Raw genomic sequence first — 18,259 nt, forward strand, 5'->3', positions numbered from 1 at the left:
AATATTTATGACCAGTAAAACATGGGGTCGAAAATGGCCCACATATATCTGTATGTATAAGATCCAATAAATTTGTGCTTCTTATGGCACCTTTCTTAAACTTGTTAGTCTGCTTTCCCTTGATGCAGTCTAAACAAGTTTCAAAATCACCATAGTCAAGAGTTGGTAAATTTCATCATTTACTAATCTCTTGATTCTTTTTATAGAGATATGACCTAATCTTCGGTGCCATAACATAGAGGAAGTTTCGTTTATCATGCTACGTTTTAATCCATAATGTTCTTTATTTTGCAGGAATAAAAGGGATAGCTCAAAGGATGTATCAAGGTCTAATTTGAATAAACCATCCTCTAACAAGTAATTACCAACAATAATATTATTCAAAGAAAGGTTTACAAATGACCGTCCAAATGAAACGGTATATCCAAAGGAAACAAGTTTCGAAATAGATATCAAATTTCTTGAAAATCCGGATACATAGAAGGTATTTTCTAGATACAAAATATGGCCAGTCTTTAAGGTCAATTTGAACGTTCCAACTGCTTCCACATGTAAATGCATCTTATTTCCCATTATGATGCTTCGTTCACTTTCCGTTGGAATTCTTTTGTTCAATAATCCCTGCAAAGTTTTACATATATGGATAGTAGCACCAGAGTCAATCCACCATGTGTTATGAGGTACATCAATAAAATTTGATTCATAACACACTAAGGAAAGAAAAGTACTTTTCTTTTCGAGCCATTTCTTGTACTTGATGCAGTCCTTTTTCAAATGTCCCTGTTTTCTACAGAAGAAGCACTTTATTTGCCTTTTATCAGTCACTTTGGCTGACACTTTCATTTTCTTCTTCTTAACAGGAATATGATGACTGGTACCGCCGACCTCTTTATGTCCTTTTCCCTTATGAGAGGTGAGATAAACACTCTCTTGCCTCTCTTGTTTTATTCTCTGCTCTTCATCAACACACATGGCTAGAAGTTGATTCATAGTCCATTTTTCTGTATGTGTGTTGTATGAGATCTTAAATGGTGCATATTCCATAGGCAGAGAATTAAGAACAAAGTGTACAAGAAAAGTCTCTGACATGTCTACTTCCAATGATTTTAATTGGGCAGCGATGTCACGTAATTCCATAATGTGCTCGCGTATGCCACCATTATCATTATACTTCAAGGAAGCAAACCTTGATATTAAGGTGCTGGCTAGGGCTTTCTTTGAACTCACAAATTGCAACCCCTTATCTTTCTGGAGATATAATTTTGTATGAGTAAAAGACTTAAGCGGTTTGACCGCTCCCACCTCTCATACAACTTTTTCTCCTCTGGCATAGTTTCCTCTGTGGGGACAGGTGGCATGTCCTCACGAAGTGCCAGATCAATATCCATGCACCCTAAAGTAAACGTCAGTCTTTCTTTCCATTCCGAGAAATTTGAACCATTAAGTATTGGGATGCATGATGTGGATTGTGAAAAAACTGTCGGAAACAAAGCTGCAAAACATATGCTTACTATCAATATGCATGCTATAATTACGCTAAAACCTTATCTAAATCACTAACCCATATTAGCAATTTAGTGAGTAAATCAAAATTAACTTTACATGATTTACCCCTTTACGATAAAACTAATGCATTAAGTATGATATTTAATGAACTTTATATATCTAGTTGGAAAAATCCAAAGAATAACAGCCAGATCAGCTCCAGATCGGTGGTGGAGCACTAGGCTCACTTAAGTACTAGCCTTTCTTAGGCACGTATGCCTTTTTAACAAGCTTTTCTTAGACACCGTTATTCAATGGATAAAATTTTACTAGATATTGTTCAATATTAATGAAGAATTCAAGGCCTTTGGGCAACAAGATTTCATCATAAATATCATACTAATAACATTATTTCATCCCATCATTAAGTTTGTATAATGATTTCCCTTTGGGGCCGGTTCATTATATATGATGCAACTATTCAATTTCATGAGATGATGATAAAAAGACTCTTTATTGATTAAATTAAACTAAAGCATTCTAAAATTTATGGGATGCTTTGGCTCGTCACCACAAATATGCAAAAATTTAATCATTTTTTTTTCCTACATAAGATGCTTTGGCTCGTCTCATGCATATATCATCCTTTTATCATGAAAAATATGAATAATTTAAACAATCATGTATCATCATAAGAAAGCATATAAATTGATCATTTATGCAATAAATTCATTACGGAGACCAATATGTAATAATCAGTGTACCGTTCTGTAATGAATCCTAAGTACAGGGATCAAATAAATATACTTTAGCACCTTTCTGTAATTTAACTTTCGTCTAGGGACCATAGATGAATTTCGGAATCCCCTTGTTCAGAATAACATATTGTCAGGGGTTTCTTTGCAAAACTCACAGTTTAGTCAAAAGGATTCGGGTTTCGGATTGCGGGTCGAAACCCAATAACCCGGAACCTGTTAATCCCTTCACCTTTTTTTTTTTTTATTAACCGGATTCGGATTGCGGGTTTAGAAAACCCGAAACCCGAAACCCAACACTATTCATCTTCTTCCCCAAACGAAAAGAGGAGAAGGGGGCCAAAACCAGTGGCCCCTTCTCTCCTAAACGACGGCGGCGCAACCGCCGCCGCCGGCCGTAGACATGGCCGCAGGCCGCGGGGCGGCCACAAGGCGGGGCCGGAGGCCGGGGGTCGGCCGCGGGGTGCGGCCGCAGCCCGCGGTCGCGGGCCGCAGGGGCGTCGGCCGCAGGCCGTGCTGCGGGCGCCGTGGGTGGCGCGGCTGGCGCCGCTGGCAGTGGTCGGGGCAGCTTAGCGGCGGGCCGCAGGCCATGGCGGCCGATTTTTTTTTTTTTCTTCGCCCGCGGTGGCCATGGTGGCCACGGCGGGTTGCAGCCGCTGCTGGCTCGCCGGGGGGCGGGTCGCAGCGGCAGCCGGGGAGTCGGGCCGCTGGACAGTGGCCCTGTTGGCCACCAGTTGGACAGGGAGGGCCGCGACCGAGACCCGCCGCAGCGGCGGCCATGGCAGCGGCTCTCCTTTCCTTATTTTTCTTGAGAAAAATGAAAGAAGGGGAAAGATGGGAAGAGTTTAGTCCCACATCGCCCAAATGAAGAAAATTCATTGCTTTAAGGAATATGGGAAAAACTTCTGATTCAGAGATAAGAGTTTAGTCCCACATCGGCTAGCCAAAATTCGTTCCGATGTTTAAATAACATCGGGTTCTCAAGCAGGTTAAACTAATATATCAAATTGGTATGATTTATTTTGGAATCAAATCCACCCGCTCTGATACCATTGATGGAATGATTAACTTAATGAATTATAAATCATACCTTGATTCGCTAAATCCATCTTTAATTGGACTCTGAAATGCGTGCCCAGCCGCGGTCAACCTAGATTTGCTCTGATTGAAAAGAGATTAGCGAGAAATCTTCTGGAGAGAGAGCTCTTAATGCGTGTATTAGAGAAGGGGTCTGACAGGCTATTTATAGCCCTCTCCAGGGACCAAACGCCGTGATTAGTTACACACGTGAAGAGTCACCCCCATCAAGGCAACCTTTCACTGCCGTGCAATTACCTTAATGCCCTTGTGATTATCAGGATTTACGAAATTCAAGGGACACTTGTCAAATGTGGGTTCTAATTAAACAAGATCAGGATTTAATTAAAACGGGATCCAACACAGATAGCATATGGAGAAAGGAAGGAGGGAAAGAGGTTCGGAGTCTCAGCACTAAACGAGTCTTAGCTCGTATGTCTGATGATTGGGTTGGTGCCCGGTCATCGGGATTGACGAGGACAAAGGCTCAGGGGAAGAAGGGAAAGAAGAAGACGTAAGCTTCAATACAAGGGAGGAGATGAAGAACAGGGGAGTTTGGCCATGAAACATGAGCTACTAGCAAATGAGCTTAGATTGGCCATCAAGCTACAAAGTGAGAGATCTGATGAGACTAGATACCTGGTCTGTATAAGAAAAAAAATAAAGCTATCCAATTGGTGCAGGTCATCAATGATGACCGGCAGCTTCGACTACAGCACAACCATAGGTGGTGGTGAGGACTAGAATTAGAGAGAGAGAGAGAGAGAGACAGAGAGAGAGAGAGACTTGCTCTTTAAGTAAGACAATGGAGAGAGGGAGTGTCCGATCGTCGATCACCCACCAAATTCAAGAAAGACATTGGTTCCTGCACGAAAGCTTGGAGGTGGAATGGAGGAGGTGGAAGGCAATGATGAAACAAGGGATAGAGGTAGTGACAGTGGAGAATCAAGGGGGAGAAGGGATGGAAATAGGAGAAAGGGATGAGACTTTCAAGTGATTTTGCGTGCTATCATATAGACTGTTCTGTGCATGGCAATGGATCCATGATCCTTTCCGGTGATCTTGCTCATGATTGTCTCACTCGAGCAAAGTTTTTGCCCTTGCTAGTCCAGTAGAGTGAGGATCTCATTCAGCACAATTAACTCACTTGGCTAGTTGTTCGAGTACCAGCCTTGTTAGGCTAAGTCGACTCGGTTCCACTAAGTCAGGTTGGCTAGGCCTCACATATCTATATCCATATATACATACATACATATGTATATATATATACACACACACACACACATATATACATACATGCGTTCATGCATATATATACATAGTTTACAAAAACAAAGACTATAGCAATGAAATTTTAATAACACTTGGCAATATCTATTACTATAAATGCTCTCTAGTAATGATTTTAAGAAATATCATGAAAGACGTATAATATTACGGCAGTTCATCAGGAGTGTTATTAAAAGTTACTATATGGTGATGGTGCCTTATAAATGCTACAAAAAAATTTATATTCTATAGCAACAATTTTAAAAATTATTGCAAAAAGGTCTATGATATTGTAATGATTATTTATGGATGTTGCTAGAATTTTTTATGTTGTGATGACACCTTGTAAGAATAATGTTTTTGGTTAAAAAAATTTAATTGGCAATATATATAGTTTTGTTATAGAATATTAACTATTTATTGATGAAATAAATTTTGCTATCTATATATCGTTGTATAACTAATAGTTCTTATTGCTAATTATTTGTAGTTTATTTTTGTGATAAATTAGTACCATTGCAAATTGATTTAGATTTTTTATGAGGATAATATTACATTACTAAATATATATTTATTTTTTTTAGAAATAGAAATTATATATATCCAACAAATTTTAGAAGTAGTGAGGTTTCAATTATATATATATATATCAACAATTATATATTCTATTTGTGCTTAATAACTTTTAATGAGTCAAATATACTATTTTCAACTTTATTTGACTAAATCTATTTACTTTACATGAACTGTCAAGTCAGATAAATAGTAGGAGAAGTGTAGGTTAAGTTCTTCTCAAGATTTTTAATCTAGTTCATAGTAGTTGTGTATCTATTAGTGATTATTAATTAATTAAAGATGTATCATGAATAATTTATTAATATAGGGGGATGCACAATATCTTTTGCCTATTCCCAGAAAAAAGAATTTTATAATATTTATTAGTTATTAGAGAGATAATAAGTTTAATGAAATTAATTATATAATATATTTTTACCTAAATTTTTTTAGTACATTAAATATATTATTTTTAATTTGATTTGACCAATCCACTTAATGAACAGATTATTTAGCAATTAAACAAAAATAATTTTTGATAAAAAATTCACTACCAATGTTGCAAGCAATGTACAATAACCAGGTAATAATCTATGGCATAAATATTAAAAACATTCATGGAGAGCATTTTAACCAAGGATTTGGATCACGGATCCAATTTAATTTGTATTAAATATATTTAAAAATTTAAAACTGCTTAAATAAAATATACATGAAATATAAAGTATTAAAAGTATTCTATATTAAATTTTATTACTTTTTGGTTATAGCATGAATAAAAAGAATTATGAATTATCTACTTTTAAAGGACTTTATATATATGTGTGTGTGTGTGTGTGATTATAGAAATACGCTGAAATTGTTAATATATTTAGATATTTTAAACATAAAAAAATTCAAAATATTATGAAAATAAAATGAAGTTATTTATTTTTTTGTTTTCTGTTAAAAAAGAGGATTGAATTTTTTATGAAAATAAATAATTATGAAAATATGAAATATCATAATATATTTGAAATTAATGTATTTTACAATGTGAATAAGTTTTAAATATGTATAATAAACCATAGCTTTGTACTAAAAGCTAATGTTGTCATGGTTGTTGAGTAATAGGAACCAACTGTTTGCATATATATATATATATATATATATATATATATATATATATATATATATATATATATATATATATATATATATATATATATATATATCCTATGCAATGCATTGCAGGGTAGAAATGATAACTTAAAAAAAATGTGACCGGGACTTGCTCTAGAAGTCGCAATCCTTTACATAGTAATCTGGGTAATTAGAATGCAGATAGATCTTCCTCTCTGTTTTTTTTTTCAAACAAAGAGAAATAGAAAAGTATCAATTTCAGAAAATGGATAGAAAGAGATTAGCTTGGTTCCTCCTTTTAAACCTCAGAAATTGAAGGCTTCCAAAACCCTTCTAATCACTTTGCACAGCTACCAAATCTCACCATCATATCTCCCCTTAATGCACCATTTTAGGCCTTTGGGGCACTCCAAATGTTCAAGCGATACATGGTCTCAAGACCAAGCTAAGAGAGACCACTGGAAGGAGCATTTGGTATAGCCGGAGCCTGATCATTGATCAATTGATCAGGAACCGAGACGACTTCGATCCCATTCACAAAATGAAACAGAGCCATTCGATGGGATGAAGGTAAGAACCAACAAATCAGAGGTTACATTCACTGAATACTCCTTGAACAAATATGTGAAGTTGGAACTCTTGAAAGTGAAATTGTTCATGAGGACAAACTCATCCGTTGTGACAGTCAACGGGGCTGAGCTCAGGTCATGGCCAGAATTTGAAAGCGGGTAGAAATAGAGGCGGATCCAAGAAAACAATATTTTAAAAACAATATTATTATTTTAAAAACAATATTATTTTAAAAACAAGAAAACTCTCGAGAGTAATTATTATTTTAAAAACAATATTTGTCGATGAATTTCTCTAATTGTAAGGACTGATTTAAATTAAAGAAAAGCTTTGGATTGTGAGATTTCAAATTAAAGAAGAAAAAAATAGAAAGTTTAAATTTTTTTTTGTGTAGTTAGGATTCTAGTCTTCTAGAATTTTGAAATGTACAAGAGGCTGTGTGAAGGGGTATTATTTTTTTTTTTTTTTGCTAAAGTAAAAGGGGTAGGGGGGAGGAAGGGACAAGGCCCATCCCCGCGTAGCAGCCCCCACTGGGCCCCCGCCCCGCCAGGAGAATGTTCGATGTGGGCAGAAATGGCCGTGTGTTGGGCACCCCGACCGGTTTTACTCATACCCTCTCCACCCGTGGGCCCGGCTCAGCTACTCCTCTGAGCTCTGGCTCGAGTCCCACGTGTGAGTACGTCACACCCGGCACCACCCCGGCTACTAGCGGTTCAAGAGCGGTCCTACACCACAAGTCCAAGCAGTGACCAAAGTAGTGAGCTCCGGTCCACAATTTAATCGTCGCCGCAGCGATTCGAACTTGGGACATTGTGGTTAGAATTGCTGTCCAGTACTACTAGGCTACCACCATGGTGGCAAGGGGTATTATTTTCACCTGTCCCTTTTATGGGCAGTGAGGCTGGTTTCCGTAGGGCTTCTGTGTTTTTCCCTTTTTTTTCCCCTTTTGTTGGCTGGAAGTTGGGGGTTGAGGGTGCACAGGGTCGGGGGCATGCGGCTCCACGCTTGACGGCAGGCCCCATAAAACCAACAGCGACCCTTTCCCACCATTTATAGTACTTGCGTCAAGCATGTGATATATCCATGTTAAAGCATGAATATGATATTTTTGGAAATAGAGGTTATTATTTGTTGTGATAGTTTAAGAATTTCTTAAATTCTAACTCTTGGTTGGTTTCCATAAGTTAGGAACCTAAAATACTTTCTAGATTAGGATTCAAGAGATTTTCTAAACCAGCCTTTTCTTCTATCTTTTGTAGTTATATTGGAAAGTAATTTAGTCATTAAAAAGTTAACACTTCGGGGAAACACAAGAAAGTATAAACTTTGCAACTGTTGCCTAAGCAAAATGACTTGTTAAACACTGGCAATAAGATTATAGAAGATGAATATACGATCATGAGCGGCTAAACTCTTGCTCCTTAGTTCCATCAATCAAGATCAAGATCGAAGGAAAGTTACCATAACCATTGTCAACGAGAAAGGATGACAAGGAGTGGCCGTATGACATAGTCCAGATGCAGAAGCAGGAAGGGTGGTTCGCTGAGAGCCGAAAGCAAAGAAAACCAAGCAGGAGAGGCCATCGGATTGTGTCGTTGAAAGGAAGGATCAACTTCTAAGCAAAGCTAAGTGATTCAGCTACGAGACATAAAAATAAGCATTTTTCCACTTTCAGTTTTAATCTAGTTGGAGCTAAATATCTTAAACATGAGGAGTTCTGATTTAGAAGCATCATTCAACTTAGTGTGGACTACTTCGACCAATTTGGGTAGGACTGAATAGGGTTTAGGGGCGAGATTTGCCAAATAGAGAAGCCGAATTGTGTGTCAAACTTTCAAAAGCCATAACTTGATTTTATGACACCTAATTAAGTTTTTTTTTTTTTTCAAATTCAATAACTTTTTGAGCTTTATAAAGCGACGCCATCCTTTAAAAGTTTGATGGACCAAGTGATTATATCCAAATTCTATCATTCAGATCTCGAAATGGATCGATCAAACTAAAATTTTTTTTTTTTGTATGAATTTTGACCGAACACGTCTTCTAATTTAGAAAAAAAAAATTAAGTAAAACAATTGAGACATAGTTGATATAGAAATTGAGATCTACCTCCTGTAGAATTTTTAGTTTTTTCATGTTTATTTTCACTAGCCATATATATTTTTGAAAATTAAGTCATGTTCGAACTAGGAGATGAAAATGACTAGAGGCTATGTTTCTCAATTTATAAATTATCAATGAAAGAAAAAAAACCTACTATATTTTCTTCTTCCTCGAACGGGAGTGTGCTCGATCGGATGACAGATGCCGAGAATGGATGGTCACCACTGCTCCCAAGAGAATGAACAAACGAGAAGACATTGAGAATGAAAAAGTAGATAGATGATGGCAGAAGGTGGACGTCGAAAACAAATGAACGGATGGACGGAAGAAGTGGTGTGAATGAGGAATACAATGGTGAGACAGTGCAGAAAGCACCGAAGAGGCGGATAGCAGTGGGGAGGAGGATGGGGCAAAGTCTACGGGGAGACAAAAGGGTGGAGATGGAGAGGATGAGAGAGAGAGAGAGAGAGAGAGAGAGAGAGAGAGAGAGAGAGGTGAAAACCTACTTCTAAAAAAAAAAGAAAAGTAGAAGTATTTTTTTTTTAATTTTATTTGTTTAAAAAAAATAAAAATTATTTAGAGAAAGAAGAAATGAAACAAGATAACTAAATATGTTTTCTTCACCGACTTCCCTATTTCTATTAAAAAAAACTATACGAAATTGGGCCCTAAGACATGCCCCTGGACTTTAGCCGGGGGCTCCTTATAACGCCGTTATTTGTAACCACGATCTTTTCTCCTTTCCCGCGGCAACCAAAACGCCCCGCTTCACGCCCACTCCAAGTCTCCAACCCCCCTCCCCTTAATTTTATTATTCTATTTTTCCCGCCTCCCGCTCTCCGATCGCCGCCCCCATGAGCTCGAGAGATCTCGCCCTCATCTCCGTCTCCGCGGCCATTGGAGCCCTCGCCTCTTTGATTGCCCTCCGTCTAATCTCCTCGAACCTTAAGAGGCCCTCTCCGCGCCTCCTCTCGCCTCCTTCCACCAATGGTACCGTCGAGAACTCCACCGATCAGAGCCCCTTCGATCCCTCCAAGCGCAAAGGGTTTGTTTCAAAATTCCACTCGTCTTTCTATTGATATGATAAATTTACTAACTTTGCTGCAAATCGACGTTTATCTGAATTAATTCTGGGAAAAATTTAGGTATCTTTCGTGGGATGATTACTTTATGGCCATTGCATTCCTTTCGGCGAAGCGTTCTAAGGATCCCAACAGGCAGGTGAGGGCCGGTGTCCTTTCATTTGTTGCTGCCATTATGTGATTTGAAATTTTGGTGTACTAGAGAGCCTTTTTTAGGGTTTTTTGTCGTGTTTAGTATTACACAAGTCTAACTTACTTCTAATGAATTTGCAATGAATTCTCTAGGGGCAAGTGGATCCATTGCCCGGAAAAGCAAAAGAAATTCTAGTTTTTTCTTGCGAAATCAACAGCTTGTTAGTTTGAATGTCTACTGTTTGTCAGATTATCTTTGCGAGGGTTGAAATCAATATAGGTGGCAGTAACCTGCTAAATCCAAGTGTTATATAATCCTATGCAGTTCTCTTCTGAGCCCTTGATTTTTTTTAATTAGCTTTGGTAGGTCAACCTGTAATTTTGCTGATTGTTTCTCATTGAAAGAGCTTAGTATGTAATCATTTTTACTAGTATCAACGTGGTACACGGCATAATCTTGATGATGCACAATGGAAAAAAAATTAAGAATTAGTCATCTGATAAACAATCTTTTGCTCATCAACTTTGGTCTCGTAAATATATCTTTGAATGGGAAAACATATGTAGTTTAATTCTGAACTGCTTTGCTGAAGTAAGGGTTCGATTGTTTCAACCTTCTGATAATATGGCAGACATAACTTATAAAAGTCAATGAGTTTAATTTTATCTTACCAAGAGTTACACCTTGCATGAGACTTGCTGGAAGCTTTGATTGATGACTGTATTCTTAGTTGACACAAGACAGAATAAGGAAATAAGGAGTTAAATTTACCAAAATAAGACCGTTGCAGCTCCATGTTCTTGCAAATGATGCTTTGAGATATGCGACACTAGCGACATGTAGCTATTTGATCAAGGAAATCTCATGATCTTCTCTTCTGTATATACCTCTTTAGTTTTTTCTTTTGGGACTTGTTTTTGGTTTCTATGTTACCTTTTCTGATCTATGAATTAATTTTATAGAAGCTTGAGAAAAAGCTCCTTAATGGTCCTCTGCAAAAGCACATATCTAATACTATCAAAGAAAATACTTGGTGGGTTATTCTCCATGAGATGAAGTTACATTTTATGAGTTGTCTCTCATAGTGAAGTTTGTATCTCTCATTGTACTCTGCGAAGTAAGAACTTTCTTTCTTATCCTTTTTTTCTTTATTTTTGATAAGAAGATATCATGCATTGTGTTTGGCGCTATCTTTTGATTGTGATTAGAGCTATTAGTAGCTCTTGTTCAAATCTCATTTCCTACATTTGGCTGCATTTTTGTTTCTTGCTATACTTATTTTTTGAATCAACTATCATTTTGTAGGTTGGAGCATGCCTGGTCAGTCTAAATGGAATAATTCTTGGTGAGATCAGAAGTTTGAATATTTCATTTCAAATCCATGACATTTAATGCCATTTATGTGTTTCCTATATTTTACTGTTTCTTACAATGTCAATATTATCTATTTTAACCAAAGTTCAAAATAACACTCCTCTATTTACTTTTTAAGTTTCATAGAGATCTAATTCTGTTGTTAACAAATTTAGGCATTGGCTATAATGGATTTCCAAGAGGTTGTTCTGATGACAAGCTCCCTTGGGCAAAGGTTAATTTTTAATAATCTTCAGCTAACTTTTGGTGATCCACAGAAATATTTTTTAGGCTAAATTGCTAATAGACCCTCCAGTATGCTAGTCTTTTTAGCTTTCCTCAGTATGCTATTTTATTCATTGTTCTTATATCCTATGTTCTATCCTTGAGTCCTAATTGTTCTGTTAGATGATCAAAAAGGAATTTAGCTTTCTTTTGAATAATGCAATCCTGTCATTTTCTTCTTCTACAGAAATCTATGAGCGGAGATCCACTGGAGACAAAATTCCCGTAAGTTTTTAACTTTCTTTTGAGGTTGATTAGGCATTCTTGTTTTTTCCCTTTTTGTCTTGAATGGGTGGTGGCTGTTTGGGGGGAAGGCTGTATCTTATCTATCATGGTTTGTCAATCCCCATTCTTTTCAAGTTTATCTGGGTTGAAGTTGTGTTAGGTGATATCCCATTTCGTAGATAATAGGTGAAGCAGGAGATTAACTGGATTTAAATTGATGGGATGGGGCTTGTATATGATGACTAATGATGATAGATATTCAGTGCTTTTTAGCTATGGCCAGTGATCATAACATGTCAAATACATTTCTATTTCTTCAGTCTGTTGACAGAAGGATTCAGGCTTGAGAATTTTTGAGTAAATGACATGTCTGAACTAATATTGTACTAACATACACCAAATCACAATTTTTGCATATGCATATTAGGGTAGATTAACTCTCTGTCTTGTTTTGTTACTTTCTCTATTTATTTGCTTCCTTGTTTGGTCAAATCAGCCTATAAACTCTATATCCATCATGAAAATTTTCTTGTCTTATTTTCTCTGGCAGCTATGTCGTTCATGCTGAAGTTAATGCTATCCTCAACACAAACCATGCATCTGCTTCCGGACAGGTCACTCTTGATCTTCGCTTTTGTGAACTAGATTAAATTTTGAGCTATATGTTAGAAATTACTTCAAATGATACAATAAATTTATAGTTAGATGGCCACTTAGGGGCTGTTTGGTTGCTGATGAGTTTTTCTAAAATAGATAATTATAAAGCATGATTATCTGGAAAGCAGGTTTCATGAAAAAATAGGATGCATACTTTTAATAAAACTCAATTATCAGGTTTTATTACCTATCAATTTTGGCAAAACAGGTTGCATGGATCATTTTGGGTGTTGAATAAACTTGTTTTGGTAAGACTTGTTAACCACAGGTTCGTCCAGATTGCTAGCTAGCATGTTGCACTTGTAGCACTGTGTATGAGCCTGATTTGGGTGATGTGAGGTTTCTTTACTCTTCACCTAAATAGTAATAGCTGACCTTTTTCAAATTGAATATCGGAGGCACATTTTTCGAGCCTGTCCTTTTTATGAGATTGACATTTATTATAGTTTTTGCAGCCTTTACTTAATTGATTGTCAAGTAGGTGCTAGGTCACAATCTTGCATTGTTATGACATTTATGCTCAGGCTTATGTCAGAGACAATAACATATGAAGCTTTCCAAATACTTAACTCACTAGGCTGATAAGCCACTCTAAGCATGTAATAAGCTTATTAGGCCATGTCAACACCAAGCCTAGTTTGATGCACATCCCTTTCTTGATGGGCTTGATTGTCAGCCAAAACTTGGTCCATGCCTACAAAACTACAGTCAGCCCTTCCTGGTGCCTGTTTCTAATTGGGGGCTCATCAGACCAAAAAAGTAACTAAATAGCCCTTATGTTGGTATAATTTTCACAAGTTGCTATTTTCTGAGGTTACTTGCATATCATGCTTTTATAATATCATTAAGCAAGGTCATTTGACAGATAAGTCCTGATTTTTTCGTTACTCCTGTATGTTTTAGAAATGTTCCAAGAAGATTAAATATAACTTTGAGAACATTCTCTTGTTAGTTTGGCTCACATGTTGGAGATAAATGTTCACCATGCCATTGCCATACAACCATATAGTTCCAATCTAATACATCTAGTTAAAGGCACTTACAAATGTATATGAACCTGTCCGCACACAAGTCGATGTCAGACATGATTGCTGGTGAGCAAATGTTTTACCTCCAGTGTGTATAGGTAATATTGGAACATGGCAATGCTGAACAGAGTACTCTTGTTTCCTCTGCATATGCATATAAAAGAAGGGTGCATTATGTAGTTAGAAGAATATTTGCTTTAATGGTATATGGTTATCTTTTTAAAGCAGAGTTATGAGCCTTTTTTTTTTAACCTCAAAAAAACTCATAAGTTATAAGCTTAACTAAAATGTTGTATCTCATCCCAAATAGAGCAATAGGGCGAAAACAGAAAAACAGAGAAAAAACAGAACAAAGACTGGTTCTAGTGTGAGCTATATGAATAAATAGGAATTATTTGTAGGATACATGTGAAGAAGTCATCATGTCAGCATGTCTTGACATGTTTTTATGTCTAAGGGTAGTGCATGGGCCCACGTTACTTTTCTGTCATGGCATCTCCATATTGCTTCCCATTACCATGTGGTTTTATGGCTGGTGGGATAAGTGGATAAAACTGGAAGCGGCTAGGAATTCTGCGTGGTTGGGTTATTAATAATCCAATTAGGAAGCTCAAATGAATTTCGGTTGAGTTGATCATCTGTGATGGAGCAGCAATAGGAAACTAGCTCCTTTAAAATGAAGGTGTCCTACATCTGTCCTTTTAGCCTGTAATGTTCACTTGCTTAGATAGCACCTCAGTTTTACCTAAAGTTGGGGAGTTTGACATGCTTTCAATACACGGATATATACAACGCACATAACTCGGACATTTTACTGCAAATAATGGTTTGTAACATCATTTTTAAGCAATTCCTGAAAGATTTGTATAATTCCTTGATTTTCTATGACTATATATATATATCGAGAAAAAAAATAAAAATGAGCTTGAATATATGAGCAATAGCTGATAGAGTGCTTGCAGACTAGGCAAATGCTTCTGTATTGTGGAATTTTCACCATACAATGAACATTACATGTGTGAATTCTTTTTGTGTGCTCATTCTACTGAAAATTGATGCATGTAACTTGGTATCCTTGCAATAACTTTTGAATCTTAGGCAGTAATAGCATATATGTCTATATCTGACTGTTAATAATTTTTTGCTGCACTTTGAAGGTTCCAACTGATAATATTTTCAGAATGCCTATATGTAACCACTTTACAAATATGTCTTTTACTGTATTGGTTACTTTTGCAGTAAAAGAAATTCCTTTTGACATTTTTGCAGAAATTATACGTCACAATGTTCCCATGCAATGAATGTGCAAAGGTTATCATCCAGGTTTGTTCTTGTTAATTTGGACTTCTTTTCTTCCATTTGTTAGGTCACCATCCAGGTTTGTTCTTGCATATTGATTTAAACATCTTATCTCCCATATCTCACGCGTAATAGAAATATCAGCTGATTTATATATGCTTTAGTTTTCTTTGTTCATTTAAAAATTAAGTTCAGTCATCTTTCTACAGAAAAATCCTTTGCTTCCAATGTAGAGCATTTTACCAGAAATGCAATTTCAGTGCCCTTTTCATGTTACTTTTGATTAAGGAAATCATAAAAGCCAGTGAAAACACTAAAGGATCTGTTATAGTGTTGCATGATAAGAATGTAGCTGTGGAGTCTGACATGCTTGCACGAATTTCTCTAGATATTTGTTTAGATGGAACTTGTGAATATGAAGTAATTGTTAACAAGGTAGGTGGAATAAAAAAGAAAAGAGCAATAACATTCATCACCATCATTTATTATATAACCCAAATTCCTGTAAAGCCCATGTCAATTACAGACTTTAACAAGGATCTCTGCTAGGTGTTCTTATTGGCCAGGTTTTATTTTACCCTACTCCATTATCATAAAAGTGAAGCTGTTTACTTCAAACAGTGAAAAACATGAAACATCTAATCCCCTTCTCTTGTCTCAATGATTAAAATATGGCCTCTTTCATGTCTGATTCAACAATTTACTGTTGCTCTTTAATGTAGCAAGCAAAATGTTCCAAATATTGCCTGTTAATGAGATAAAACCATCTAATGAAATCTCTGTCTCTGATCCATGATTACATCTCTTCTCTCAATTTGGTGAAAACCTTCTAGAGAGAACAGCAAAGACATCTAGCATATGAAGTCAACTGCTCTTTTGATTAGATTACAATCATCCGCCAGAGATGATTTTACTGTTTTATGTATTACTGAAACCCTTCTATTGCTTGCCCATGCAGCCGATGAGCTAATGCTAGTCCATGTAAACTTAAATTTCCTTTGAAGTCAGTTCAAAACCTAATGATAATACTAAAGTATTTTTTCACAGCCAGCAGACTAACTATGATGATTTTGTTGTATTAAACATGTCACTGCTAGAGAGTTTGATGTATCAATCTATATCCAAGAGTCTGATGCACATCAATTATCATACCATGACAAGGTTTTCATCTCAGGTGAGATCTCAGCTGGGAAGCAGTTCATATTGAAACTGGGCACTCACAAGTAAAAAATAGTTGATATCTCTGTTCTTGTTATCTCAGCCAATGTAAACCAATGCATTTGAACACAATATCAATATATCAGCTTTCATGTCAGCTCTAACTGTTAATGTAATTGAAAGTCTCGTTTAATTGATAAACAGATAGGATGCATTTTGTTATGATATATTTGTAACAATTGTTATTGATAAAATCTGCCTTCAGATTAGTATGATGATCATGCTGTCTCTCTTTATTCTCACTACTGCTTGATGAAATTGATGATTCTTCATTCTCGCAGTCAGGTGTCTCTGAAGTCATATATTTTGTTGAGAAAACGTTGGGCAAGTCTGATGCCATGTATGTTGCCTCTCACAAGTTGTTATCTATGGCTGGTGTTAAGGTATTAACTTCTTGGAACTGATTTATTGTTCACTTGTCTGATCCATCATAAGCTTGATTTGACTTCCTCTGCACATGTTGTAGGTTAGGAAGCACCAACCAAAAATGTCACAGATTTCAGTCAAGTTTGAGGAGCATTAGAAGCAATATAGTCCTCGAGTGCTTGCTATTGCTTTGTAAGATATCAACCTTGATATGTAATCTCATGTGGAAGCAAATTATTTGTAGTGGTCCGAAGATGATTTTTGAAATCAAAGAAAATGGGCGGGCTTAGCATGGAGATAATCTGGACTTCTTCAATTACCATCATTCTATCAGCCGCTTCTCCACAGTTCATACCAGCATTTCTTCAGGACAGTATAATCTTAAGACTAGAGTCCTCCTGGTGTTGGTGTTTGTAGTGAAAAGCTGCCACTCTTTGTTCCATGATTCCAGAATGCTTCGACAGAACTTGGTTATGTTGGGTCTGATTAGGTTGTCTATATTTTCATGAGTGGTTTTATCACTCCTCCTTAGGAATTGCTTACAGGGCCACAAAAGTATTCATATGCACTGCCGGCCTGCCATGTGGCATAAGGTGATTGGTGCTCTATATGACCAACCCCTAATGAATTGCACAACAACATGTATGGTACTAATTTCCTTTGTGCCGCATGAAATCCCAGAGATGAAGAGAAATGTTTGGTACCAAGGTTGGGAGTTATGGCATTAGTCAAGCTAGCAAGAATCATGTAAGCCCAAACTCAATGAAATTGTAAATCAGTTGGATCAGATCAAATTGTATGTCTTGGATCTTTCAAGAAGTTAATTATCTGAGTGGAGGATAGAATGTATGGTATATTTCTTTATTAGGCTTCCAAATATTGCATCAGGACACTAGAATCAGAATCATGACCAACCTCAGGGGCTTGGCTCTGCTCTCCTACCAATATCAATTCCAGTGACATTTTTTAATGGTCCATGACCATAACTCTTAATCCTTCTCTCTTTTCATTTAGAGGGAATCTTCACCTGCCCTTCTCTTCAAAAGAAGCTGTGAGTTGAATTGGCGATTGGATGTTCATGATACTCTATCACTTGAAGGACTAGCTGGTTTAGAAGATATAGTGGAGTTACTTGCCCTTCGCACCATTTGGGGTGTAGGCTATGGACATAATTCCCGGTCTTTGTATTTCAATCACTTGGAACATCCTAGCAAATAGGGTTGTGAATGAACTGAGCTATTTGTCAACAGCTCAAGCTAAGATTAACATCAGGCTTGGCTCAACAACCTGAGCTTTAACACCTTGGGTTTGTGTTTACAAAAACTTAAAAATGTAATTAAAAAAAAATGGTTTTGTTAAAATGAATAGAATCTTGGCTTGCTAAGATGCTCGATCTTGTTTTGGGTGATAAAAATGTGCAGGTTCGCCGCATTGATTGAGCTAGGCTTGAGCTCATTCCTTACATACAGGTCAAAAATAGGCAGCTTACTAACCTGGCTTACCTTGGTTCATTTGAATCCCTACTAGCCGCCAGTTTTGGATGAAGGTCTTCGCTTTGCTCTCATCTCTTAATTGAGAAAATCTTCATGGCTAAGCTTGCCACAAACATGATAGTGGTTTTTAAGGAATCCAATAATGTACTTGGCATCAACATCTTGAAGCTTAACTTATTTCTTG

At 36.7% G+C, this 18,259-nt stretch overlaps 1 protein-coding gene across 3 annotated transcripts; it reads left to right on the top strand.

The window, feature by feature from the left end:
- Positions 1 to 9,659: 9,659 nt before the first annotated feature.
- LOC103715674 (Cytidine/deoxycytidylate deaminase family protein) lies at positions 9,660 to 17,427 on the top strand. Of its 3 annotated transcripts, XR_005508756.3 has the most exons (10): positions 9,660 to 9,981; positions 10,082 to 10,157; positions 11,457 to 11,496; positions 11,681 to 11,739; positions 11,977 to 12,014; positions 12,565 to 12,628; positions 14,969 to 15,022; positions 16,096 to 16,172; positions 16,498 to 16,599; positions 16,683 to 16,706. XR_005508756.3 is itself a non-coding variant. In XM_039119708.3 (9 exons), exons 1-9 carry the CDS (start codon positions 9,791 to 9,793, stop codon positions 16,870 to 16,872), a joined length of 810 nt encoding a protein of 269 aa, XP_038975636.1. In that variant the 5' UTR covers positions 9,660 to 9,790; the 3' UTR covers positions 16,873 to 17,427. The 3 variants fall into 3 exon arrangements, 2 of the variants coding, with proteins under 2 accessions (XP_038975636.1, XP_008801624.3); XM_039119708.3 differs by lacking the exon at positions 16,096 to 16,172 and having other exon boundaries at positions 16,502 to 16,599; positions 16,683 to 17,427; XM_008803402.6 differs by lacking the exon at positions 16,096 to 16,172 and having other exon boundaries at positions 9,661 to 9,981; positions 16,683 to 17,427.
- Positions 17,428 to 18,259: the final 832 nt, after the last annotated feature.

This window comes from Phoenix dactylifera, chromosome 12 (assembly GCF_051530095.1).
Source record: "Phoenix dactylifera cultivar Ajwa chromosome 12, Ajwa_hap1_PhDact_Kaust_v1.1, whole genome shotgun sequence".
Classification (NCBI taxonomy): domain Eukaryota; kingdom Viridiplantae; phylum Streptophyta; class Magnoliopsida; order Arecales; family Arecaceae; genus Phoenix; species Phoenix dactylifera.

Excerpts from the sequence above, each read along its gene's own strand:
- LOC103715674 (XM_039119708.3), top strand. The coding sequence starts at position 9,791 with ATGAGCTCGAGAGATCTCGCCCTCATCTCCGTCTCCGCGGCCATTGGA. Across the intron at positions 11,740-11,976 it reads ACAAGCTCCCTTGGGCAAAG|AAATCTATGAGCGGAGATCC; the intron begins GTTAATTTTTAA and ends CTTCTTCTACAG. Across the intron at positions 12,015-12,564 it reads CCACTGGAGACAAAATTCCC|CTATGTCGTTCATGCTGAAG; the intron begins GTAAGTTTTTAA and ends TTTCTCTGGCAG.